Source organism: Phoca vitulina, unplaced genomic scaffold (assembly GCF_004348235.1).
Source record: "Phoca vitulina isolate PV1807 unplaced genomic scaffold, GSC_HSeal_1.0 scaffold20, whole genome shotgun sequence".
Lineage (NCBI taxonomy): Eukaryota > Metazoa > Chordata > Mammalia > Carnivora > Phocidae > Phoca > Phoca vitulina.
In genome coordinates this window covers 30,757,237-30,784,092 of record NW_022589723.1, presented here as the reverse complement: position 1 = coordinate 30,784,092, position 26,856 = coordinate 30,757,237, and the positions used below count along the sequence as shown (strand labels likewise).

The window sequence follows — 26,856 nt, the reverse complement described above, 5'->3', positions numbered from 1 at the left end:
ACTTATTTAAATTTCTAATCATTCAAATTAAACTACACATTCGGTTCCTCGGTCCCACTAGCCACACTTCAAGTACCCAGCAGCCACAGGTGGCTAGGGGTAAATGTATTGGATAGCACAGATCTGGAACATTCCCGTCACCACAGAAAGTTCTGTCAGATGGTGCTGCTCTGGAGAGGTGACCCTCTGTATGGGGCTAGTAAAACTAAGAATGACAACTAAATGTAAGGTGTGTGGTCCTGGACCGGATCCTGGTCCAGAAAAAGGACATGAACGGCTCAACTGACAAAACCGGAATCAGGTCTGAAGAGCAGTTAAGAGTACGGTATCAGTGTTAACTTCCTGGTTTTGAAAATTAGGCTGTGATTGTGTAAGATGTTAGTATTTGGGGAAGCTGTATGGTGAAGCGTATTCAGAAATTCTTTGTACTGGTTCTGCAATGTTTAAGTCTGAAAGGATTTCAAAATAAAATTTTTAAAATTGAAAAAAAAAATCCTAAAACAAGAGAGAAAAAAAGAGTGTGTGCCTCCTGGAACTGTCACGGCGTACAAATAAGCTTGGGGACAGAAAGAGAGCTGTGGAGTGAGCGCAGCGTTCACTAAAAGCCAGCGAGTGGGTGACAGGCGGGTGGTTTTGTAAGTGCCAGCTGGAGAGACAGGAATGCGGGGTTTGGCACCTGCCCGCAACAGCTGATTGGCTGCTTCATCCATCCTGGGCCTCAGCGTCCTCTTTGAAGAGATGCCCCTTGCATCTCAGGGGACTGCTGTGCGGCTCCGGCTCCGAGAGCTGTAAAGGACCCCACCTGTGGGAAGGGATGACCTGCAAAACCCGGACCGGGCCCTGGACCGGCCCTTGTGGAAGAGACCGCAAGCGGCGCCCGCGGCTCAGTACAAGCAGCAGGAGGTCTGTTACGGCGATTTTTTTTTAAAAAGCCCCTAAGTGGTGGTCGTCTTCTGTTCAGTGGCCCCCACTCTGAGGCCCCATGCCCCTGAAGGTCTGGCCCCTCTGGTTACATGGCCGTGCACCTGCTGGGGGCCCTTGGGTCAGCGTTTGCTTTCTTCCTGACGCTTTCTGCAAGAGAGAAGAATCCTATTGCTTCATGTTGCCGCGGCTCTGCCTCACCGGGCTGGTTTTTTGTTTTAATTGCCTGCCAGTGTTTGTGCTAGAAGAAGACAGAATGATATTTAAGACCATTTTGGAAAAAGAAAAAAGTGCCTGATTCCTCCCCTGTGAAATGAGTGTTTTCCCACCTTCCCTGCAGCAGCTGTGAGTTCCCCACCCCACAGGGGCTCGCCTTTCTCCTCTCTAGGACATGCTAGCCACGTTTTCACGGTTAGTGCCACAGAGCCTTCGTTACTACTGCTGACCGCCTGAGACCCCGTCCTGTGCCCCATAATGCACCACGCCAGTGGACGTCACGGTATTTGAGCCTCTTTCAGCATGAGCTGATTTTGTTTTTAATGAGGGATTCGTACTGAACGTTTTATCTCGCTTGCCTGATAGTTCCACAGGGTGCTCAGAATCTGAAACCAGGCTTTTGGAATGGACAGACTCAAAAGGTTGTGATGGCCTCAGAAATGTGATTTATTTGCCAGATCGAACTGGTTCAACTCCTATTAAGCCAGTTCTAGCCCGTATGTCTTACTGTTTGTGGAAAAGAAGTCTGCAGGCTGTTCCAGCCTTATTCCAAGCTAGGAAAAAAAAAAAAAAAAAAAAGAACCAAAGTACAGAGGGCCAGCAAGGAGAAGACGACAGCATCAGTGGCTTTGCGGCTGTGAAGGCTGCAGGATCACCTGAGCCAGCACCCTCGGGGCACAGGTGGGGAACGGGGGCCAGGAGGCACGGGTTTGCCCAGGGCTCTGCCCGAATTCCAGTAGACAAGGCTAGGACCAGGAACCTGGAAGGTTCAGAGCCAGCACCACAGCATTGTGGTCTGAGCAGACCTTCGGGGGCCCTGTCACATTCCAGGGGGGCCAGTGCTGCCCTGAGCAGGGACACTTACCAGCTAGGTCCCTCCTGTCAATGGCCACGAGGCCCTCAAACAGTGCTTTGCTGGGGTTCTCACCAGCTGTGGCCACACCATGCAGCCAGATGAGCAGCATCCGGTGGCCGTGCTCCTGGTAGCTCTTGGTGCCTGAGGACCACGAGGGGAGAAAGAGAAGGAGCCAACCGAGCCCACCTTGGCCGAGCCAGCTCTAAGCTGCCCTGCACCACCTCCTGCACGTGCCCAGGTGGGAAAGAGCCAGGCCCTTCTCCGAGGTGCTGTGGAGCTCAGCCCAGAGATAGGGAGAGGAGGGAAGGGACAGGCTCGGATGGGGTTGGGGTGGAGGTTTTGTGTTGGGGACTCTAGAACTTCCCCTGCCCCAGGCTTTCTCCTGAGCATCCACCATGCATCCTGTTGGTGTTGCTCTGAAGACAGAATTGGCACTCATTGTTGTGATCCCATGTCGCACAGGACTATTCCCTGCATCTCTGGCTACTCACAATAATCTGTGCCCTGCCCGCTAGTGGTCCTATTTTACAGATGAGAAAACCGGCTTAGTGCACGACAGAAGTGGTCATGTTCTTTCCCCTGCGCCGGTGGTTCCCAGCTGTAAGTGCTCACTGGAAACCCCCGGGAAGCCGTCCAAAAAATACTGACACCTGGGTCCCATTCCCTCGCTAGAGATTCCAACCTACTTGGGTCTGGGCGCAGCCTGCGCACTGAGCGGTGTTAAGGCTTCCCAGGTGATTCCAACGTACGGCCATGATCTTCAGTGTGGGAGGAGGGGTGAACTTGTTACTACACTCTGTGACTAGGTAGGTCTCCTCTCCCAGCCACTGGGGCCAGGTCAGTCCATGCACTGCGTCCTCTGACTTTCTGGCCCCCTCCGGGCCCTCAGCAGGCACTTCCTCATGGGGCTGCCCTTGGCAGAGCGGTTTCATTTGGCCCATTTATTCACTGTCCCTTGCCTCCAGCCCCGTAATTTACCCGTGCTCCTTTGTTCTCTCTGAAAGTTCTTATCTGACACAGAGGTTACGTTTGGAGTCCCTGCTCTAATCCACTAACTGGTGTGCATATTTTTCTGCCAGGTATCTCTCTATGCTAATTATTTGAGCTTTATAAAAAGTTGAGTCTGGTTGGATTAGATCCTCTTCACTTTCCCCCGCAGAATATTCATTTAAATAGTCCCTCTTTGGGGTGCCTGGGTGGCTCAGTCAGTTAAGTGGCTGCCTTCAGCTCAGGTCATGGTCCGGGGTCCTGGGATCGAGTCCAGCATCAGGCTCCCTGCTCAGCGGGGAGTCTGCTTCTGCCTCTCCCTCTGCCCCCCAACCCCAGCTCATGCTGTCTCTCTCGTGCTCTCTCATATGCGCTCTCTCTCAAGTAAATAAAATCTTTAAACATTCCCTCTTTATTCTTTCAAGTGAACTCTAAAATCCTTTAGTCAAATTTCAAAAATCTGTTTTGATTTGATTAAAACCGAACCAGGGGCACCTGGGTGGTTCAGTCAGTTAAGCATCCAACTCTTGGTTTCAGCTCAGGTCATGATCTCAGGGTCATGATCTTGGGGTTGTAGGATCGAGCCCAACATTGGGCTCCGAGCTCAGTGAGGAGTCTGCTTGGGATTCTCTCTCCCTCTCCCCTGCCTGCCGCTTGTTCTCTCTCTCTCTAAAATAAATAAATCTTTTTTTTTTTTTGAAGATTTTATTTATTTATTTGACAGAGAGACAACAAGAGAGAGAACACAAGCAGGGGGGAGTAGGAGAGGAAGAAGCAGGCTTCCCGCCGAGCAGAGAGCCCGATGCGGGGCTCGATCCCAGGACCCTGGGATCATGACCTGAGCTGAAGGCAGACGCTTAACGACTGAGCCACCCAGGCGCCCCCTAAAATAAATAAATCTTTAAAAAAAAAAATCAAATTTTTAAACTAGTTTGGGAAAAATCAATGTCTACCTGACACTTTTTCTAGCCAGGAATATAGAATGTCATTCCACCTACCCAAGTCTTTTTTTAGAGTTGAATTTTTATTTTATTCATATGCCATTCATATTTTTTAGAAACTATTGCAAATGGAATAGCTTTTCAAAAAGCTATTGATGTTACACAAGAATACCATGGTATCTGTATATTTTATCATATTTAGCCATTTCACTGAATTATTGAGTTTTTCAGTTGATTCTTCTGGACTTCCTGTGTATAGGATTATAGCATCTGAAGTTAATAAATCTCTCTCTTCCTTTCTAATATTTAGTCCTTATTTCTGTTTCTGTTTTCTGCCTTAGTACCAGGGACCTTTTTTTTAAAAATTTTATTTATTTAAGAGGAGAGAGAGAGAGAGCATAAGCATGGGGGGCGGGGGGCAGAGGGAGAGAGTGAAGCCGATTCCCAGCAAGCAGGGAGCCCGATGTGAGCCTCGATCCCAGATCCCACCCTGGGACCATGACCTGAGCTGAAGGCAGATGCCTAACTGACGGGGCCAACATTTCCAAGCAGATACTAAATAATGGTGGCAATAGATGGTCCTCTCCTTTTTATAGGGAGTGACTTTAGTTTGGTGTGTGAATGATTGGTATCAGCTTGGGCTAATTCATGAAGAATGTGAAGTTTACAGGTCAATGGGGAGGGAGAGGCAGAGGGCACGGCCTGAGCAAAGGCCTAGAAGGATGGAGAGGCATGTGGGATGTTGGCGATGGCATGTGGCTTGCTGTGATCAGGCTGTGGGTTGCAGGGCTTTCCCCCCAGAAACACAGAAAGCCTAATATACAGTGCCCCCACCTCTCCACCCACTGGTCGCTCTGGGGTGGGGAGAGGCAGGGCGGTACCTGTCCACTGCTGCTCGATGGCGTGGACGTGGGCCTCGGTGAACTCCCAACAATATGCGAGCTTCTTCCACTCATGAGGCCGCAGGTCCCTGGAGGCCAGTCGCCACAGCACACAGGAGAATTGCCGCCCTTCCTGCCGATGGTCCTGCTTAAAGGTCAAGTTCTTCCCACAGGGATCCCTGGGGTCCCTGCGCCAGAGGTGATCCTGTGGAGCAGATCCCCAAAGTGCAGCTGCCGCCTGGGGGGAAATCCCTGCCAGGCTCTCCCTTGGGAGTTTGGATGGGGCTCTGGCAGGCATCCAGGCCTGGGGCTTCATGTCTGCTACTCTGGTTTCTCACTCTGTGCCTTGCTTAGACTTCCGGAACCCCAGCAGCTCACACTCCATCCAGATTGCCTTTTCTCACCTGCCTGTCCCTCAACCCCATTGCCACAGTCCAAAGATCACCCACAGGCCACCTCTTCCAGGAAGCCTTCCCAATTCCTCTCTTTTCTCTGTGTTCTTACAGCGCAAGTGTCAGCAGAAGGACTCAGCGGCTCTGGCTAACACCAGTCAAGCCAAGGATCAGGCACTAACTAGATTTGCTGAATCCCAGCAAGTAGTGAAGGGCAGGATTACAGAATTTCTATGCAAAGCAGGTGATAAAATGAGAAGTTACAAAAGAATTATGTGATAGCATAAGTTAAACCCACAAAAGCCTAAGTAAGCCCCTCTAAAGAACGTGGATACAGAGTTCTAGTTCTTAAAAAAGCTCGGGTGAGTTCTGGCATCCGCAGCTGCAAATCTTACATCCTGGTCAACAGTGTCTGGCTGATCACCTGTGACGTGATGACCAGGGAGACTGGCTCTCACCTGGGGAGGTTCCCCAACAGTGTTCCCAGCTGCATCTGTATATTGGGATCATCTGGGAGCTTTAAGAACCACCGATGCTTGGGGCACCTGGCTGGCTCAGTTGGTAGAGCATGAGACTCTTGATCTTGGGGGTGTGAGTTTGAGCCCCTCATTGGGTGTAGAGATTAATTTAAAAAATAAAATCTTAAAAAAAAATCTTTAAAAATAGAATCTTTAAGGCACCTCGGTGGCTCAGCTGGTTAAGCCTCTGCCTTTGGCTCAGGTCATGATCTCAGGGTCCTGGGATCGAGCCCCACATCGGGCTCCCTGCTCAGCGGGAAGCCTGCTTCTCTCTCTCCCTCTGCCTGTGCTTTCTCTCTTTCTCTCTCTGTCAAATAAATAAATAAAATCTTTAAAAAATAAGTAAAAATAAAAAACAAGGGGCGCCTGGGTGGCTCAGTCGTTAAGTGTCTGCTTTCAGCTTGGGTCATGATCCCAGGGTGCTGGGATCGAGCCCCGCATCGGGCTCCCTGCTCTGCAGGAGGCCTGCTTCTCCCTCTCCCACTCCCCCGCTTGTGTTCCCTCTCTTGCTCTCTGTCAAATAAATAAATTTTTAAAAAAATAAATAAAAAACAAAACTACCAATGCTTGGATCCGTACACCAGAGATTTGGATTGAATTAGCCTGGGGATGGGAGGGAGGTTTGCGATTCTAACTGCGCCGCTGCCTTAGCGTTGAGAACTTTTAAAGTCTGAGGTGTTAGAATTAAGCACAGAGATGAATCAGTTCATCAAATTCTTGGTATTAATATTTTGGGGTTACATTTAGGAGTAACCTGTTGTATGCAAAGGAGCTGTAATGTTTCTGAGAATCTAGCATGTCCGTGAAAGAGAAGATCTTATGATTCCTATTGAAATTTGTAATTAATCAATTGATTTTGAAATCGTGATTTTTTTGAGCGGTACTAGAGAAGCTTACTAAGTTTGCAAACAATATTGGAATGTTTAAGATATTTGAGATTCACTTTATAGGTTTAATTTACCGGATTTTACTAGGATAATTAAGAATTTAGGGGGCGCCTGGGTGGCTCAGTCAGTTAAGCGTCCAACTGTTGACTTGGGCTCAAGTCATGATCTTAGGGTTGTGGGATCGAGCCCCGTGGCCTGCTTGAGATTCTCTCTCTTCCTCTCCCTCTGCCCCCACCTCCCTCTTTAAAAAAAAAAAAAGAAAAAAGAATTTAGGAAGGAAAGTGCTTAAAAAAAAATCTATCAAATTTAATCAGTTTAAAATGTTTAAGATAGTTTAAACATGGATCCAAACATTAATTAAAAGGCTTCCTTGAAAGTGGAAATTCCTAAGATTCCTAAAAAAATACCAGTTGTATAAATGGGATAAGGTTTATAAAATGAATTTATAAGTTTAAGGAAAACTAGGTGTTTTTTTTTTAAAGATTTTATTTATTTAAGAGAGTGAGCAAGAGAGAGAGAGAGAGCACATGCACGAGCAGGGGCAGAGGGAGAGGGAGAAGCAGACTCCCCACTGAGCAGGGAGCCTGATGCGGGGCTCAATCCCAGGACCCTAGGATCATGGATCGTGACCGCAGCGGAAGGCAGACACTTAACCGACTGAGCCACCCAGGTGCCCCAAGGAAAAGTAGGTTTTAAAATTTGTAATAAATTATTTTTAAAACTGAAGTAAATGCAAAAATTATTTTCTATGTATAAAAACAACCTCAAAGACATCAAAAAACTCCCCACCCGACCCCCATTTGCTGACGATTGGAATAGTATGGCCTTACATCTGCTTCTCTTCCTCCCCAATTCCTCAGCAAGCATCACTAATCAATCCCAGCACACTTTCCTTCTGGGCTCAGAAAGTTGCCTGAATACAACACCCCCAGCAGCAATTCCAGTCACCTGGAGACGGCAGTAAGCTGAAACCAACTTGCCATCTCTTTCTTCATGCACGCAGGCATGCGCCCATGCATCCATCAACCAGGAGCTCTAACAGCATCCGGTACTATGTCCACAATGGCATGGACTCCGGGCTGCCTTGTTGCAGTGTGGCTGGGTGCTCACTCATCTCTAGATGCTCACAGACAAGCCTCGTGGTAGGTAAGGCACGGATTATCACCCCGTTGGAAACTGGGCGGGGCTGAATTGGTCAGGGCTGGGGTTCAAAGCCAGCCCCACCCCTAGCCAAGGCCGCTGCCTCTGCAACACGGACAGACCTCGTGCAGGGTGTCAGGACCTTCTCCCACGTGTAGAGGCGATCAGCCTTTATGATCATGTCCACCAGGCTGATGTGGTTGCTGCGAGCGGCCACCGCCAGGGCAGTTTTCCCTTGCTGCAAGGAAGGAGTAAGAAGGGTGGCCTCTAGCATCGGCTGCAAACGCTCCTGCCCCCAAGAAAGCAGTTTCCAGCAGTCTACACTGGAGAGCAGAAAGGTTTTCTGGGCATGACGAGGGGCGTGGGAGGCACAGGTAGAATGAGGCAATAATTCCAGCAACCGCCTCTTGTTTAGAATTTAGGAAGTCTTAGAGCGTATGAAGCCCAGCCTGCATAACTCAACAACACCTGTGAAATAGCAAGACACGGCCTGCTTCTCAGATGAAACCAGAGCCCAGAGAAGGGGACTGGGTTCATCAGGTCACGTCTGCCCACCCCACCCAGGCCCTTTGCTCCAGGCCTCCCGCACAGGGCTGGCCTTAATCCCCAGGCACGTGCAGGGAGTTAGGAAGTTCCTCTTTGCACCTGGCCGGCTGCCCTGGGGCCCAGGTCAAGGCAGGGAGCCCCTCCCAGGTCTAGTCTCAGGGCCTATTTCTGCCCTCAACTCTTCCGCACACCATCCCAAGGACTGGGCCACATGTCCAAGCCCCTTCCCCTCATGAGCCTGTGACCTCCTTAGCCTTATTCCAAGTCCTCAGGTCATCTGGACTCTCCGGCCACCTGAGGGAGTAGCCACCCCAGAGGCACAAAGAGCCGGGAAGCTTCCCCACCCCTGACCCACAAGTAGGGGCCTGTGGGACAGTGATGTACTGCTCCTCGACTCCTTCTCCCCCTGGCCACCTGGCGACTCAAGGAGCTCAAAGTCTGAGGGACCATGAAACAGAAGGCAACCACCTCACAGTTCTAGACCAGCAGGAGGGCAGGCCAAGTCCTAAGGGACCTGAGAGGAGGAAGGGGAAGGTGATGGAGGGGCAGGAAGGCTTCCTGGTGGAGGCTGCATCTGAGCTAGTATACAAAGGCTGGGAAGCCTTGAACAGTCTGAGAGCAGGAGACTAGGGTCTCTGGCAAAGAGGGAGCCATGAAAACTTGAAAGGGAGGCTGGTTGGGAGGTACCTTATCTCTCAGGTTTAAGTTAACCCCCGCGACGAGGAGCATCTCCGCTATGTCCTGCCTGGCGTGCTCAGCAGCAAGGTGGAGGGGCGTCTGCTGCCTCTGGGGAAGAAGCCAAGGGGTCAGGGGAGTAGAAAAGCATGTACAAGTGTCCCAAGGCTCAAAGCCAGGACAGGTCCAAGGTGGGTCCACTCCTAACTGGCTTAACAAGTTTATCTAAAAGTTATGGGAGAGAGTAAGCTGGGTTTAGTCATAAACACAATACCAGAGAAAACTTGGTAAAAACAAAAAAGCAGAAAGAACAAAGGAAAAAATACCACTTGCTAGCTAAGTCAACCTCTGTAACAATCCTAATATATTTCTTCTAGTCTTTAATGTAGAATGCTTTTGATTTGTTGGTTTTACATGAGATCATCCCATATATACATTTTGCATCCATTTTTTCTACCTAACATGTCCATATGTTATGACAAACACCATTTTTAACAGCTCCATAGTAATCTACGTCTAGCCCATAATCTACCTGATCACTTCTTTATTATTAAATATTTGGGCCATTTGCAAATTGAAGATTGATAAGCAATGCTGCAATAAATATCTTTGTGCATGAGCTTTTAATGTATTTCTTGAGGCTCAATTCATTAAAGTGCAAAGACTGATCATTTTGAAGGTATATGCTGTATCCTGCCAAGTTGCTTTCCACCACTCGTGGTTGTAGGTACGGACACTGAGGGCTCTGTGATCAGGGGGAGGGCTGTGGGGATGGGGAATTCAAAGGGCTCCTGACTGAGCACAACTTCAGGACTCAGAGGCCTCTTGTGACACAAGACTGCCCCACTCACCCCTGTCCTGGGAATTTTCCTAAAGGAAAAGAAAAATCAATGAAAGGAAACGGTGGAATGTAGGCAGATGTTTACTGCAGTGTTATCCGGACCATGGTAACAACCTGGAAACCACCAAAATGTTCAAAATAGACGAATGGTTGATAAAATGATGTTACCTTCAACGAATATTCACACAGCTTTTTTATAAACTAAAAAAGTAATTTCTCAACTCCGAGCCATGCTAGGAGATGGCAGCCAAGCCCTGCCGGCCTGGGAGGGTGCCCAGAGGTTCCCTGGGGCCCAGACGGTTTCTGCAACCACTTACATTGTCGGTGGCATCCAGGTCACTGCCGGCGTCGATGAGAAGCTGGACCAAGGCAGGGAAGTGGTGCTTCACAGCCAGGTGCAGAGGAGAGGCGCCCTGCTGAGGGAGGAGACACATGGATCATTCACTGGGTCCCTCCCAGGACTGCCCAGAACAGGTTGATAGGTTGGTGCTGGGGGATGGACGTAGGGAGGTGTATGGAGATATAGTGCTTCTAGGTTTGGCCCTTTTCTTTTTTTTAAGATTTTATTTATTTATTTGAGAGAGAGAGAGAGCACAAGCATGGGGAGGAGCAGGCAGAGGGAGAGGGAGAAGCAGGCTCCCCGCTGAGCAGGGAGCGCGATGCGGGGCCCGATCCCAGGACCCTGGGATCATGACCCGAGCCTTCTGCCTTCGGGTCATGATTTAAGTGTCAGTTAGACACTTAACTGACTGAGCCACCCAGGCGCCCCAAGTTTGGCCCTTCTTGCTCTTCAGAGGACATGGGTGGCTCGAGGAATATATAACCCCAAAGGCTGAAACCCTGGAGTTTCTGTATCCTCAAGGTGGTTGGAAGCCTGAAGACCTAAGTTTGAGACCTTGCTATCCCAGGAACTATGTGACTGTGGGCAAGTCATTTCCCTTCTCTGCTACTCTTCATCTAATAAGTGATGTTTCCTGAGGTCCCTTCTAGCAACACTTTAAAATTCTCTACTATCTCATTGAATCCACACATGAACCTAGGTAGAGTATATAGGAATGGTGTTATTAGTATTTTCATCTTACAAACAGGAACACTGAGGTTCAGAAGACAAAAGGGACTTGCCCAATAGCTAATAAGAACCTTGTGTTATTGGGAGTTTCTCCCCTGAGCACCTAGGTAGGTGCCTGATTACTGTTTATGCATGAAAAGAATAAATGAGAATCAGCCGGGACCAGAACAGAGACCTCACAAGTCCAACACACAACCAAGGCCTCGCTCAAGGCTGGAAGACTCCTTCGTCAATGGTCCCCTCATAAACCCCCCTGGCCACGTGACAAAGTGGAGCTACTGCTACAGCATCCTTCTCACTTGGTGATACAGTGACACATATATAGTGGAATAGTACAAAGTCAATAAAATCGATGGTGGAAAAACACCCTCATACATTGAGTATAAAGAGATTACAGAACAAAACACACACACACAACAAAAATGTCTTCTACCAATGTCTATTAGTTTGGGCCAGAAAATTTAAAAAATAAAATAAAAAGGTTTATGATATTGGAAAAGAAGATTTAAACTATATGATTATTTGTAGGCAATGTGATCGTATATCTAGACAGGTTAAAAAAATTATTACCCCCCCAAAAAAACCCCAGTAAAATTAATTAAAAGTCATATAGAAGATAAAACCCAAGTCAATAGCATTGTTGTTTTGAATGCCTACAAGAAATGACATATTTTTTATTTTATTTTTTTTAAAGATTTTTATTTATTTGACAGAGAGAGAGACAGCGAGAGAGGGAACACAAGCAGGGGGAGTGGGAGAGGGAGAAGCAGGCTTCCTGCGGAGCAGGGAGCCGGATGCGGGGCTCGATCCCATGACCCTGGGATCATGACCTGAGCCGAAGGCAGATGCTTAACGACTGAGCCACCCAGGTGCCCCGAAATGACATATTTTTTAAAAGATATCCTCTTCATGACAGTCAAAATTATAAAGTATCTATGAAGAGTATAATTGTTAATGGACATATCAAAGGCAAACTAAAAGCCATATAACATCACTGAGGGATGGAAAAGAAGACAAAGACATAGACTTCATGCTCCTAGTGAAAAATTAGTATAAAGATGACCATTTTCTCCTACATTATTTACAAGTTTAATGTAATCCCAAACCCAAATTTCTATAAATGCCAAAAAGGATTCTGAAACACATCTAGAAAAAAATTTTTAAACCCAGGGAAAACTACCCTAAGAATTTCAACAGAGTCCTCAGATCAGTGCTGGATGACTGTGAAATCAAAATCCGGCCAGGAAAAGGTGTGCTGTGCCAGTGAATGGGGAGAGACTGAAACTGGCTCAAACGCATGACTCAGGTGAGCCTGGAAACTTGTCAGAACTACAAGGACCGTCTTTCCAGAAAGAAAGCAGCAGGCTATGGAGATAAAATAAGCGAACACGCTGGATCTAGCCTCGGTCGTCCTGGAAACACGTCTGGGGGAATGTGGTCAGAAAGGGGAGTGGAAAGAGAGCAAGTATGGCTTTTAGTTGTTTTACATTTTATTTATAAAAACCAAAAGAACCAAAAAGTACACAAGGTACCTAGTGAAAAGCCTTCTTCCACCCCCATCACCCATCTGCTCATATTCCCCACTGCTAAACCCCACTGGTAATAATCTTTTTTTTTTTTAAGATTTTATTTATTTATTTATTTATTTATTTAATTTATCAGAGAGAGAGAATAAGCAGGGGGAGTGGCAGGCAGAGGGAGAAGCAGGCTCCTCGCTGAGCAGGGGGGCCCCGATGTGGGACTCGATCCCAGGACCCTGGGATCAGGACCTGAGCCAAAGGCAGAGGCTTAACCAACTGAGCCACCCAGGTGCTGCCCACTGCCCCCCCACCACCACTGACACTGGTAATCTTGACTGTTGCTATTATGTGTATCCTTCCAGAGATGCTTAAATTTTTTTTTAAAGAAGAACCTTAAATTAAAGTTTTATTTTGAGGTAATTATAGGCTCACATGAAGTTAAAAAATAATGCAGAGAGCTCTGGTGTATCCTTTACCCACTTCCCCCCAGTGGTAACATCTTACAAAACCCTGGTACAGGGGCCCCTGGGTGGTGCAGTAGGTGAAGCATCCCACTCTTGATTTCTGCTCAGGTCATGATCTCAGGATCCTGGGATCGAGCCCCGAGTTGGGCTCCATGCTCAGTGCAGAGTTTGCTTCTCTCTCTCCCCTCTGTCCCTCTCCCCTGCAGGCTTGCCCTATCTCTCTCTCTAAAATAAAATAAATAAATCTTAAAAACAACAACAACCCTGGTACAATATCCCAAGCAGGATAATGACTCTGATAACATCCACTGTCTTATCCCGATACCCCCAGCTTCACTTGTCGTCATTTGTACACGTGTGTGTTTAGTTCTATGCCATTTTATCACATGTGCGTGTTCGTGTACCCACTGCACAGCAAAGATACAGAACTGTTCCCTCACGAGGATCCCTTGTGTTGTTTTTTTATAATTCTCTCCTCTCTCCACGTCCCCATCACTAACCCCCAGCAAACACTAATCTGCTCTCCATCTCTATTGTGTCATTTCGAGAATGTTCTATAAGCAGAACCATACAATATGTAACTTCACAGACTGGTTTTTTCACTCAACATTATTCCCTTGAGATTCATCCAAGTTGTTGCACGCACCAGTAGTTTCTTCTCATTGCTGAGTTGTATGAGTTGGATGTACCACAGTTTCTCTTACCATTCACGTTTCAAAGGACATCTGGGTTGTTTCCAGGTTTGGCCTATTATGAATAAAGGTGCTATGAAAATTCAGGTACAGGTTTTTGTGCGAACGGATGTTCTCAATTCTCTGGGGGAAAAGGCCAAGAGTGCAATTGCTAGGTCACAGGGTAACTGCATGTTTAGTTTTTTGAATAACTCCAAAGCTGCTTTCCAGAATGGTTGTACCATTTTACATTCGCACCAGCAATGTAAGAGTGATCCAGTTTCTCCACAACCTTGCCAACACTTGGTGTCATCACTATTTTTTATTTTAATCATTCTGATAGGCGTGTAGTGATATCTCTTTGTGGTTTTAACTTGCACTTCCCTAATGGCTAAGGATGTTGAATGTCTTTTCATACCCTTATTTGTCATCTGTATATTCTCGTCAGTGAAATGTCTATTCAGGTGTTTTGTCCATTTTCTAATTTTTTTTTTTTTTACTGTAGAGCTTTGAGGTGAGGTTTTTTTTTTTTTATCTCTTCTGCGGTGAATTTTATTGAATTCATAGGGCGCATTCCTTCATGAAAAATAATTTAAAAAAAAAGTTGTACAGGCATGCTTTGTGAGACAAACGGTGAGATGAAGCCTGCTCAGACCGGACCAGAGCAGACACCAGCCCACACCACAGCCCACATGATGGTGCTTTTATTCAATACAAACAAACAGCAACAATGATAATAGGATGAGACCATAAATGCATGGAAACTTTCTGGGACTCCTGGCTAGGCTCTGACCAATCTGTCATTCTTTTCTTACCAGCCAGGTAAACAACCGAGCTCATCTGCTAAGGCCAAAAATTTCAAAGCTCTTAATCCAGTTAGAAATGACTACAACTGAGGACCTTTTCTCTGGCTAGCTGGCTTCCCCAATTCAGAGTTGTTAGCAGGTCAATTTCAGCATCACAGGAAGTCTCCTCCAGCTGCCTGTACCATATACTGGTGACAGGGAGAGCTTTAACGTGTTCTGTGCTCAGGCTGCTGGGCCTCCGGACAGCTTGTGTCCTTCTGTGCACCTTGGTTCTGAGCATTCTGAGACTTGGTCAGCTACGGATAAAAGGGACCTACCAGCCCTTTCAGAGGCATGTTGTTAACAAGATAATCCATCACATCATCTAAATACTCCATTTTCTGCAGCCTGCCCCTTGTGGGAAGTGAGGAGGCCATCAAACACTTCCTTAAAGGAGGCAGTATTGCAGAACCCTGAGTAGATGTCACCAGCCATCACCCCCAAGGGACTGGCCTGATCTTGGATGTTTTGCAGTAACCTTTGGACATTGGACAGCAGAGTGTGGCACGTGGTCTGGAGCTGCTGAGTCAGGTGGCGGGCAACAGCAAGAGGACGTGACTCAAAGTGCTCAGCACAGTGGGACTCATCTGTATCATCATAGCCAATGCTCTTCCACTCCACCCAGGAGAGACAGAACATATCCTGAGCACCTTGAATTTTCTGGTTGGCTCTATGCACATTCTTCCTGGCAAATTCGATCGGATTAGCAGTGGAATGGAGCTGAGAAATGGTCTCTTGGCTTTTTTGCTTGGCTTCTTTAACCTTGCTGAGAGCCTGCTGGTAGACACATGAGCAGAGCTTGGTAGACAGGGATCCCAGTCTAATGTAATAACTTGGCTTCTGAACTGTATCAAATCCTTCAACTTTTTTTGCTTCTTTTTCTAGTTCTTTCTCAGTGAGAGGGAGGTACTGGTCCACCAACAACTCTGATTTGGTGAGCGCATTTTCTACTCCACTGCTCACCATCTGCACCATTCGACCTCCCAAGACTGTGTTAATGCTGCCATTGACCATAGACTTGGTCTTCTCCATGCTGCCTGTCACCACTCCTTTGGTCTTGTCCATCACCCCAGTGATGGTGCTGGCCATGGAATCCTTGGCCCCGGTCACAGTAGTGTCACAGTATCTTTTGCCCCGGTCATAACACCTCTGGCATTGGCAACAACCTTGTTTGTTGGCTGATTCAGAATAGGCAGTTTCTCCTCAACCCTGTCTAGCCCCTTACAAGCATAGGTATTGGCAACCGCAATCTGTGGCTCTAGCTTCTGGATGATGGGCAGAGCACTGGTCACAGCCACGGAAGTGATGGTCTTCACACCCTTCTTTGCCATCTTGCACACAGACTTCAAGAGTAGATTTAGTTTGTAAGAAACTGTGAGACTGTCTTCCAAAGTGGCTGTACCATTTTGCATTCTATTCCCAGCAGCAATGAATGAGAGTTCCTGCTGCTCTGCATCCTCATCAGTATTTGGTGTTGTCAGTGTTTTGGCTTTTGGCCATTCTAATAGGTGTGTACATCACAGTGTTCTTATGGAGCACTTCTTTACTTTGTGTCATTGCAAGATACTCCAGATTCCTCCTATATATTTCCTGCCCCAGTCCTAGAAGTTTCTCCAAGAGCCCTGGTACTTTTGGTGGAGAATGCTTATCTTGTTTTTTTCACATAACTACAGCATTAAGATCTATTCATATATTTGTTTAAAAACTTCCCCAATTTGGAACTCTCTTGTACTGTTGGTGGGAATGCAAACTGGTGCAGCCACGTAGAAAACAGTACGGAGGTTCCTTAAAAAATTAAAAATGGAACTGCCCTACAACCCAGCAATTGTACTACTAGGTATTTGCCCAAAGAATACAAAAATACTAATTCAAAGGGATACATGCACCCTGATATTTATAGCAGCATTATCTACAATAGCCAAATTATGGAAGTAGCCCATGTCCATCGATTGATGAATGGATAAAGAAAATATATATATATATATATATATATATATATATATATATATATCTCACATCTTCTATATAAAATGGAATACTACTCAGCCTTAAGAAAGAATGAAATCTTGCCTCAGCAATGACATGGATGGAGCTAGAGAGTATTAAGTTAAACAAAGTAAGTCTGTCAGAGAAAGACAAATATCATGATTCCTAGAAGTAGATTTGCTTCGTCAAAGGGCCCATGCATTTGCACTTTGTTATACATATTGCGAAAATTGCTCTGTTGTATGGTTGTACCAATTTATGCTGGCTCCAGTAATATATGATGGTGCCTACTTCCCCACAGCTTTGTCAACACATTTGGCAAAACTTTGGGATTTGTACCAATCTGATGAGTGGATGTATGTCCAGGTAGTATCAATTCACATTTCTCTTAAGAGTCATCTGTATTTCTTTTCTATAAAATGTCTGTTCATATCCTTTGGCCATTTTTCTGGTGGGTTGTTTTTTATGTTGTAATAATTTGCACAAACTCTTATATATTAGAAAGACTCAGTCCTTTATCTTTAAATCTGGTTTGTCATTTACCTTTTGACTTGGCTTATATTCTCTTTTGCCAGGCAAAATGTTTTTATTTTTTATATAATCAAGTTTAGCAGTCTTTTATGGTATGTGGATTTAGGACAACTCCCGTACCCCTTTTCTCTTTCAGAGTGTTCTTAGCTATTTTGAACTTCAATTGTTTAAGAAAAAATAAATAAATAAATGGGGCACCGGGCTGGCTCAATTGGTAGAGCATGCAACTCAATCTTAGAGTCGTGAGTTTGAGCCCCATGTTGGGTGTAGAGCTCACTTTAAAAAAGATAAATAGATAAAACAAAAAGCCTGTTTTTATTACACCTATGAGCCACACCTTGCAGCAGTCTGAAAGGACAGAGGAGTGCAGGGCATCTGCACAAATTTTAGGTTTGTTCTAGCTCTGTGAAAAGGGCTCTTGGTACTTTGATACAGATTGCATTAAATCTGTAGATTGCTTTGTGTACTATGGACAGTTTAATATTTGTTCTTCCAGCCCATGAGCATGGGATGTCTTTCCATTTCTTTGCATCATCTTGAACTTCTTTCATCAGTGTTCTATAGTTTTCAGAGTACAGGTCTTTCACCTCTTTGGTTAAGTTTATTCCTAGATAATTTTATTGTTTTTGGTGCAATTGTAGATGGCATTTTTTTTCTTTCTTTTTTAAGATTTTATTTATTTATTTGAGAGAAAGAGAAAGAGAGAGCGAGCATGGGCAGAGGCAGAGGGAGAAGGAGAAGCAGACTCTCCGCTGAACAGGGAGCCAGATGTGAGGCTCCATCCCAGGACCCTGAGATCATGACCTGAGCTGAAGGCAGATGCTTAACTGCCTGAGCCACCCAGGTGCCCCTGGGATTGTTTTCTTAATTTCACTTTCTGCTGTTTCATTATTAGTGTATAGGAATGCAACAGATTTCTGTACATCAGTTTTATATCCTGCAACTTTACTGAATTCATGTATCAGTTCTAGTGGTTTTTTGGTGGAATCTTTAGGGTTTTCTATATATAATATTATGTCATCTGCAAATAATGACAGCTTTACTTCTTCCTTACCAATTTGGATGCCTTTTATTTCTTTATGCTCTCTAATTGCTGTGGCTAGGACTTCCAGTACTGTGTTGAATAAAAGTGGTGAGAGTGGACATCCTTGTCTTGTTCCTGATCTTAGTGGAAAAGCTCTCAGTTTTTCTCCATTGAGTATGATGTTGGCTGTGGGTTTTTCATATAAAGCCTTTATTATGTTGAGATATGTTCCCTCTAGACCTACTCTGCAGAGGGTTTTTATCATGAATTGATGTTGTAGTTTATCAAATGCTTTTTCCACATCTATTGAAATAATCATATGGTTTTTATCCTTTCTCTTATTGATGTGATGTGAGATTGTTCTCTTAACTTCACTTTCTGCTGTTTCATTATTAGTGTACAGGAATGCAAAAGATTTCTGTACATTGATTTTGTATCCTTAAGTTGATTTTTTAATTGAAAAAAATACTTTAAATTTCAGCTGGAAAAATAAACATGTGAGAATATAAAACGATAAAAGATTATACTAACAGACTAGGATATTTAAGAAGACTAGCTTTATATGACTTTAAAACAAATTACAAGGCAACAATAATTAAAATAATATGGTACTAGCTCAAGATTAGACATACAACTTACTGAAAGAGAATCACTTGCCCAGACATAGAGCACATCATATATCAAAATGTGAATATGTGATAAAGGAAAGAATGCAAAAGTACTTAAGAGAAGTTATAATTATTTAATAAATGCACTTGACATAGAAATATTAAAAAAATTGGGGGGAATCTATTGAGTAATATATCACACCATATACAAAAAAATATACTGTAGGAGGATTAAAGAGTTAAACATCAAAAATCAAATTGTAACTAGAAGATTCCTAAATTAAAATTCAAAATTTGCATCAATACCTGTGATTACACAAACATTTACATCTTTAGCATGTTGAAAAGTTCTAAGAGTAAGCAACATATATTATGATCCAAGAGTAATAACCTCAAAGAAACTGGTTAAGGAAAAACCACATCAATGTAGACAAAGGATAGGAAGAAATAACTCACAATAGAAGAACCTCAACTAGAAAAATTATTGGGAAAATTTTAGGGTCAACAGTAATCAAAGAGATTGAAAATAAAACAATAACAAAGAATCATTTAACTATAAAATTTATAGAAAATGTTAATACCTAATATTGGTGAAAGGTCAGTCATAAATTACTGGGGGCTATCATAAAAATGTTTTTACCACCTGACCCAGAAATCCTCTTTGGAGAATTCATATATAATGCAAAAGACATACAAAGTTACAGGCCATAAAGATGTTCCTAAATCATTATTTAGCCTGGCAAAGTCAGAAACAACTTAAATACCTGATAGTTGAGGAACTGGTAAGTGTGATGTAGTCACCGAACCACATCTGGCATTAAAAATGGTTGCTAGAAAAACTAGCAACATTTGATACCTGAGCTGGATAGAGTCTCCACTGGACCCGAATCAAAATTCTGATGTCTTGATGGTTAAAAACAAATAAGCATCCCCCTTTCCAGAATTCCGCCTTAGCTTGGATTCTTTCTAGCTAGAGGTGCTACTACACATACGAAGAAAACTGGAAGGGAATAAAGAAAGATCATTGCTTTACTAGGGTGCTGGGATTAGGGATGCCTTTTTTCTCCATATTCCAATGAACTGTGCTATATTGTTCTTACAATAATTTAAAATATAGTGCTTATTTAAGAAATTACCTCTTAAAAAACAAACAAAAAAACAAAAAAACAAAAAAAAAAGAAATGACCTGTTTCTAATTTAAACAATAGATAGTTCCTCATTTATATAATGGGAATAATAACAGCACCTAAAGATAAAGAAACAAAGGCCCAACGAGGTCCAAGCAACTTGCCCAAGGTCATTCAGTATGTGAACGGCAGTGCCAGGCCTCAAAGCCAGGTTGTCTGACAAAGTACATGTCTTAACCACAAGGATATACTGTCGCCTGTGAGTGCACCACAACATAACAAGAAAAAATGAACAACCAAGAGGCTAGATCTGTGATATAAAAGACCATCACTAAGTCCCAATGGATAAATGAGTGGAGAACACGAGCGAATAATTTGCTTGGGAGAAAATGCAGCTTGTTTGCTAAGCCTGTTCTAGCTAGAAACTTATCTGACCCTCCCTCACGCTAGCTACCAGGTCCTCCAGTCCTGGCCCTCATGCCAACCCCAGGGGCCCAAAGCACCCATCTCTCCCTGCTGTGTTTCATCAGCGAGGTCATGGGGACTTTGCAGTGGGGACCCCCTTTCAACCCAGGCCCCCACACTTACATGATCAGCCACATTGGTGTGGCCTCCTGCATGGATGAGGGCCCGGGCCACATCCTCAGAGCCACAGAGGACTGCGTAGTGGAGGCAGCTCTGTTTTTTCTAGAAGGAAACAGGCATCAGTGCCATGTCCTGAAAGCCCCTCACAGTGGGGCTTTGGGATCCATTATTCCATTTGTGTCTCACAACCCCCGGGACAATTACCCCCTTGAACCCTGAGGCTGGAGAAATCAATTGCCTTGCCCAGGCCTGGTGATGAGTAAAAGGAGCTCACTGTGGTCCTGGCTTTTCCTTGCCTCCTGTCACAAACTCCAGAACATACATCAAAGCCTGCACAATTCCTAGGCTGGTAAAGACACGCAGAGTATACTCTGAGGTTTTCAAAGAGAGGAATAAATAAGATTTGCTAGCACAGAGCAAACCCCACCTGGCACGCACTGCCCCGCTGGATCTGGTCTCAGCACGTCCGGGCAGGAGCTGGGCGGCGCCAGGGCAAGGCTTCATCCCGATGGGCCTTCTAAGTGCCCTCCTTCAATCCAAGGGCACCCCCGGTCAAACAACGATCTCACATGTGATACCCCCTCCCCCTAACTCTGCCAGGCAGACCTCTCTAGGCAATCAGGGGTCCCAGACTGCCCAGACTGTTCCCCCAGGACTTTCAGTTTTAAAACCAGGATGGTATGGGGTAAACTGGGACGAGCTGGTCACCCTCCCAAAGTCCTATCTGAACTGAGTACACAGGGTGAGTGGGAACCAGTCCACCTCCCAGTGGCAAATGTACTCCCTTTGGGTTAGCCCCCACTCCAGAGACCCTGCGAGGGGTGGGGCTGTCCAGGTAGAATGTGCCCACTACCAGAAACCTCAAGCCAAGGCAAGAGCACAAGGCCCAGTGCAGTGGGCAGCTCTAGCCCTGCCAATGACCACCAGCTGGACACGACCTCCCCAGTCCCTAAACTCCTATGCTGCTGCTGCTGGGGAGATGGCCTTGACATTTCACTTCTTGTGCCCCCTCCCAGTCCTGAGCACTGTGCTGGGCACAGAGACACGGTTGCTGCCCAAAGAGCAACACTGTGCCGATGGAAGGACCTAGCTGGGTGCCCTGGGGCAGCTGCTTCCACCCTCTGGGTGGGCCTTGGTGTCATCCCGACACCCTGGGGAAGCAAGGTGTACCTGCTAGGAGAGTTCTGCAAATTAAGTGTTTTGTGACTTATAAAGTATTATTCACATCGAAGGGGGGGGGGGTTAACATTGATATTATTATTGAATTTACGTTTGTCATTTTGCTACTTATTTTCTGTATGTCTCCTGTCTTTTTTGTTCTTCGGTTTCTCCTTGGTTGCCTTCTTTTGTGTTAAATATTTCTAGCATACTATTTTAATTCCTGGGCTTTTTCACTATTTTTGCTAGCATACTTTATTTATTATTATTGCTTTATTATTGAAATTTAGAACAAATAGAGAATTCCAGACCCTGAAGCCATGCAATCAGCCAAGACAGATTATTTGTCATTGATCTAAAAGTAAAAAGCCAAACAAAACAAAAACGCCAACTCCCTAAGGCCACAACGCCCCTTTTTCCAGGACACGAGAGAATTTCCAGTGGCTGACTTAAGGAGTCAGTAGTGAGAGAGAGAAGAGGCCTGCCCCAGGCTCCAGCTCCGGGGGCTGGTGGGGCTCCTGCACAGACAGGGCAAACCTTCCAGGCCATGAGCTCTGCAGTCCGGGGAATAGGCTTTTCAGACTCAGCTTTGCTTCTTGCCAGCTTGTGACCCGCGAAAGTCACTGAATCTCTCTAAGCTTCCGTTTCTTCATCGGTATAACAGGGGTAATTTTTCTGAAGGGATTGTTATAAAGGGGACTCATGAACTACCAAGCACCCCGCAATAAGAAGACACCAACAGGTGCTGAGCTCCTAGCACGTCCCAGGCCCTGGGAGGAGTATTTACTCTTCACAGCATTGTAAAAACATGACTACGTAGCATCCCCCTATTATAGTTGGAAAATGAAGCTCAGAGAATTTAAGTGGCTTGGCCTCGGTCACAGAGCCCCACAGTGGAGAAGCCAAGACCAGACCCCAGGCCTGCTGCCTGAGGGCCCCTATTCACACACGTTCAGGAATCACTGTGGCTGCTACCGTGGGCACGGTTAGAGTTAGGCTTCAGAAGCCAAGGGCAGACATCCGTCCCGGGGGAGGACTGACTACCTGGGTGAGGGCGTTCACACAGCTCCCGGCCTCAAGGAGCAGCCGTACACAGTCAGGGTAGACACCTTTAGCCGCCACGTGCAGGGCAGTCAGACCTTCCTGAAACACACGGGGAGAGGTCTGAGGATGGCAGGGAGGCTGAGGCCAGACCCTGAGGGGAGAGGGACCCCTCCCGCTAGGGCTCCAGGGCTCTGGGAGCTCTCCATGGCCATGCTACTGAGGACAATAACCTGCGTCATTATCTGTGGTTCCCTGAGCCCCATACCTGATTTTCTCACATTGAGGAGCATGTGGTACATTGACTCCTACCTCCACATCCCTGCTCACGTTCTCCCCCTCCAAGCTGCCTCACCCCCTGCTCTCTGTCTATTCCTTCTTACTCCAGGAAGCCTCTAGCAGGGGAAAATCAGGCTGCACCTCGGGTCATCCGTTCCTCGAAAGCAGGGAGCGAGCGAGCATCTCTGCATCCTCTGGGTGATGACTCACCGCGTTCTGCTCCTCCAGGTCCAGCCTGATGTCCACGAGCCGCCGCAGCACAGCCAGGTGGCCCTGGCCGGCAGCCAGGTGAAGGGCCGTGTTCCCCTCCTGCAGGCAGAAGGGCTCCCGAGGGACCGGTAGACTCATAGACCCTTCAAGGCCCTGGGGACCTGCTGGAAATGCCCCTCATTGTATAGACATGGAAGCTGAGGTCCAGAGAGGGGAAGTGACACATCGGGGGTCACAGAGCGAGTCGATGAAAAACTGCAGCCCCGAATCCTGGGCCAATGTCTCCCTGCCTGTGAGAAGTGTGCCCCAAACTACAACCAGGGGCACTTACAAGGGCCAAGTCCTGGTCTTTCCTCACACTTGAAGCCAGACACAATACTTGGGGGGAAAAACAATCCCTACTTTCCATGCCCCTGTCCAAAGCCAGTCCCTCTTTGAGCCATCCTCGATCCATCCCCTTCCCTTCCTCAAGGCCACAGCTCCAAGGACTCTCCTTGGCACTCAGGTTGTGCCCGGGCAGCCAGCTGCATGGCCCAATTCAAGATGGTAGCTTCTCATTGAATAGTGTGGTCGCGCTGACCATACTACTTAAAACCACAACTCTGGGGACGCCTGGGTGGCTCAGTGGGTTAAGCGTCTGTCTTTGGCTCAGATCGTGATCTCGGGGTCCTGGGATCAAGCCCTGTGTTGGGCTCCCTGATCAGTGGGAAGCCTGCTTCTCCCTCTCCCTCTGCCCCTCCCCCTGCTTGTGCTCTCAGTCACGCGCGTGCTCTCTCTCTCTAATAATAAAATCTTAAAATAAAACAAAACTGCAATGCCCACCCTCTGTCCTCCTAATCCCCTGATCTTGCTGGACTTTTCTTTCTCTTTTCCCCCATAGCACTAATAACACACTATCATTTGCTTGTATACTATGCTTATTATTTATTGTCTGACTCTTCCTGCTAGAACATAAACACCTCAAGGGCAGGGATTTCTGTCTGTTTTTGTTCTCCAATGTTTCCCCAAGTGCCTAGAATAAGGCCTGGGGCACATGGCAGACATTCAATAAAATATTTGTTCAATGAGTAAATACTGTGATGGAGAGACTGACATGTGTCTCCTGGAACTTGAGAACCACAGGGCTGGTAATTGTCTCACATTTGAGAATCTAAAGGTGACAGTGACACAACCAAGAGAGGTGGCTCCCCTGCGTGTGGAAAGGACACGCTGTTCTTTGTATCAGAAGTGGCTCTTGCCAAGGGCAGCCTGATGGGGTTGTCCTTAAAGGGATCTTTCTGCAGGGGCATCTGGGTGGCTCAGTCAGTGAAGCATCCGACTTTTGATTTCAGCTCAGGGCATGATCTCAGGGTCATGAGATCGAGACCCATGTCAGGCTCCGTGCTCGGCGGGGAGTCTGCTTCTCCCTCTCCCTCTGCTCCTCTAAAAATAAATAAATCTTTTTTTTTTTTTAAAGGGAATCTTTCTGCAGAGGACAAGTGCATGGTGAAGGGGCCCCAGCAAAGAGGAGGAGAGCTGGAAGGGGCCAGCCAGAGAAGAAGTATGTCTCTCAGGAAGAACCACACGTGGAGAACCAGAGCAGGGGCCCCTGAGGGAACCCGCAAAGGCATCAGAAGGGACAAGCCAGCTTCAGCCATTCATCACGCCCAGAAGGGCTCTGGGATATATCTAGCTACACCAGTCATGGGGGCTTCTAGCTCAAGGTCTTTTCCTCCGCCCTAGCCTGTCTCAGCACCTTCCTGAGGAAGGAATCAAGACATGCACATCAGACCAGAACTCTTAAGGGCCCAGTGAGGGGGTGAACAAATACCAATGCCAAAGTGGTACTTAAAGCAGCTATAGACATACCTCCCCTCATGAGAACTCCACACATACATAAAACAACTATATCCTATGGGATCGAAGGTGAAACATTTAAATTTCTTCTATGATCATTACCACGTTGCATTAATAAATAAAAGTTAAGTTTAAAAAAATCCCCTCAATGACAACAACAAAATGTCCCCTGAACAGCCTTGTTTGCTTCTTGCCCACCGTCTCCGCAAATGTGCGCACAGCTGCCTACAGCTGCTGCCGGCGCGGGCCGGGCTGGGGGAGGGGGCGGCCACGGTGTGAAGTCTGTGTTCCAGGAGACACAAAGGAAGTGGTGAACCATGGGGGCCAATATGTGCCCCCAAGTAGCAGGGCTGTGAAGACAGGGGCAGGGTTTTGTTCTCCCTCTGGGTTATAAATATCCACATATTGCTCTTTTTTTTTTTTTCAAGATTTTATTTATTTATTTGACAGAAAGAGAGAAAGCGCACGCACAAGCAGGGGGAGTGGCAGGCAGAGGGAGAGGGAGAAGCAGGCTTCCCGCCGAGCAGGGAGCCGGATGCGGGGCTCGATCCTAGGACCCTGGGATCATGACCTGAGCTGAAGGCAGCCGCTTAACTGACTGAGCCACCCAGGCGTCCCACACACATCTTGCTCTTTGAAGGTGCAGGTGGCACAGGCCCCCTAACAGAGCACTCTCACTGTCTGGGCGGGTAGGGGGCTCAGAGGCAGGAGAGCTGGGCAGAAGGAGGTCATGGCATTGGGCTCAGTGTCCTCTCCCCTCCTCCTGTGAGGATGCCCAGGCTCTCTATCTCTGGGACGCCTTGTCAGCAGCCCCCTCGATATTCCCAGGGGATTTAATCACTCTCTCTGGGCTCTCAAAGCCTCCCTAACATCACAACACCTGTGGCGTGCCCTGTGTTGTCACAGGACCATCTTAGCAGGCTGTGGGGTCCTAGCAGGCGCCAGACCTTTAACGGCACTGGGTCTTGAAAAGCATATTATTATGCCTCCTGTCCAAATGAAATTCAAAACGAAAACATCTTTCACCTGAAAATACAAAACTTAACAGGGGCATGCAATTTTTTTAAAAAAGAATTTTTTATTTATTCATTTGAGAGAGAGTGAGTGAGAGCACAAGCAAGGGGGAGGGGCAGAGGGAAAGGGAGAAGCAGACTCCCCGCTGAGCAGGGAGCCCAAAACAGGGCTAGATCCCAGGACCCCGGGATCTCGACCCGAGGCAAAGGCAGACGCTTAACTGATTGAGCCACCCAGGCGCCAATAGGGTCATGCAATTTTAAAAGCTTCTTTCTAGAATTTCTGACTGCAAGATTCTGGGTAAGCTCATCAAAGCTGGGTTTTGCTTGTTTTCCAGTTTTGGTGTTCCTGCCCTCCTGGCACCCTGAATACAATCGTGTTTTTTACCTCTGAGGTAGAAGCACCCTGGCAGGAGCTGTCCTTCACTCCTCTCTGTACTCCCAGTTCTTGGCCCACATCCTACACAGTCTAGTCCAGAGCATGACCTGCTCAGCCCATTTCCAGAATGAAGGAAATCAGCCTGATCTGATTCTCAGGACCAAAAGGATGAGTGTAGACAGGTGGATTCGGTGCAAACCCCAAGGGCTTAGTGCCCCAGGAGGCAGCTTGAAGAGAGGGAGCTGCCCAGGGCTGGGCATCAGGTTGCTGGTTCCAAACCCAGCCCAACCTTTGTCTTGCTGTGTGACCCTGGCTAAAGCATCCCCCTCTCTGGACCTCCGATCTATAAAATGAGAAGGTTGATTGGTCCTCAATGAAGGACACTTCCAGTTCTAATACCCTGTGTGCATTTGCCTGTCACTAGCTTATAAATAGAACTCCTCTATCCTGGCCAAGCACATTAATCAGAAGATTAATAATGGAGTTTGTCCCTTTATTGGAAATGTTGTTTAGAATTTGCTGCAACATACTTGCCTAATGATTCACAATGGCCCACTGAAATGAGTCATTTTCAGGGTAGTCCCCTCAGGCCCAGCCCTCACCTCTCCTCAGATTGATGAAATCCTGCTTGAAGCTCTCCACCCTGAACCAACTGCTCCCTCCTCCGGGCTCTCATCCCATTTTTGCCATGACCATAGTAGATGACTAA

The 26,856-nt window shown here is 46.6% G+C and overlaps 1 protein-coding gene and 1 pseudogene across 1 annotated transcript in view; both read right to left on the bottom strand.

The window, feature by feature from the left end:
* The window catches only part of ANKDD1A (ankyrin repeat and death domain containing 1A), a 41,840-nt gene continuing 14,984 nt past the window's right edge, over positions 1 to 26,856 (bottom strand). Inside the window, 8 exon segments of the mRNA XM_032417592.1 lie at positions 1 to 2,134; positions 4,803 to 5,007; positions 7,882 to 7,977; positions 8,973 to 9,071; positions 10,119 to 10,217; positions 20,235 to 20,333; positions 22,434 to 22,532; positions 22,920 to 23,018. Of these exon segments, the coding sequence (XP_032273483.1) occupies positions 1,884 to 2,134; positions 4,803 to 5,007; positions 7,882 to 7,977; positions 8,973 to 9,071; positions 10,119 to 10,217; positions 20,235 to 20,333; positions 22,434 to 22,532; positions 22,920 to 23,018 (1,047 nt within the window). The 3' untranslated portion in view covers positions 1 to 1,883.
* On the bottom strand, positions 14,100 to 16,085 carry LOC116640491 (annotated as a pseudogene).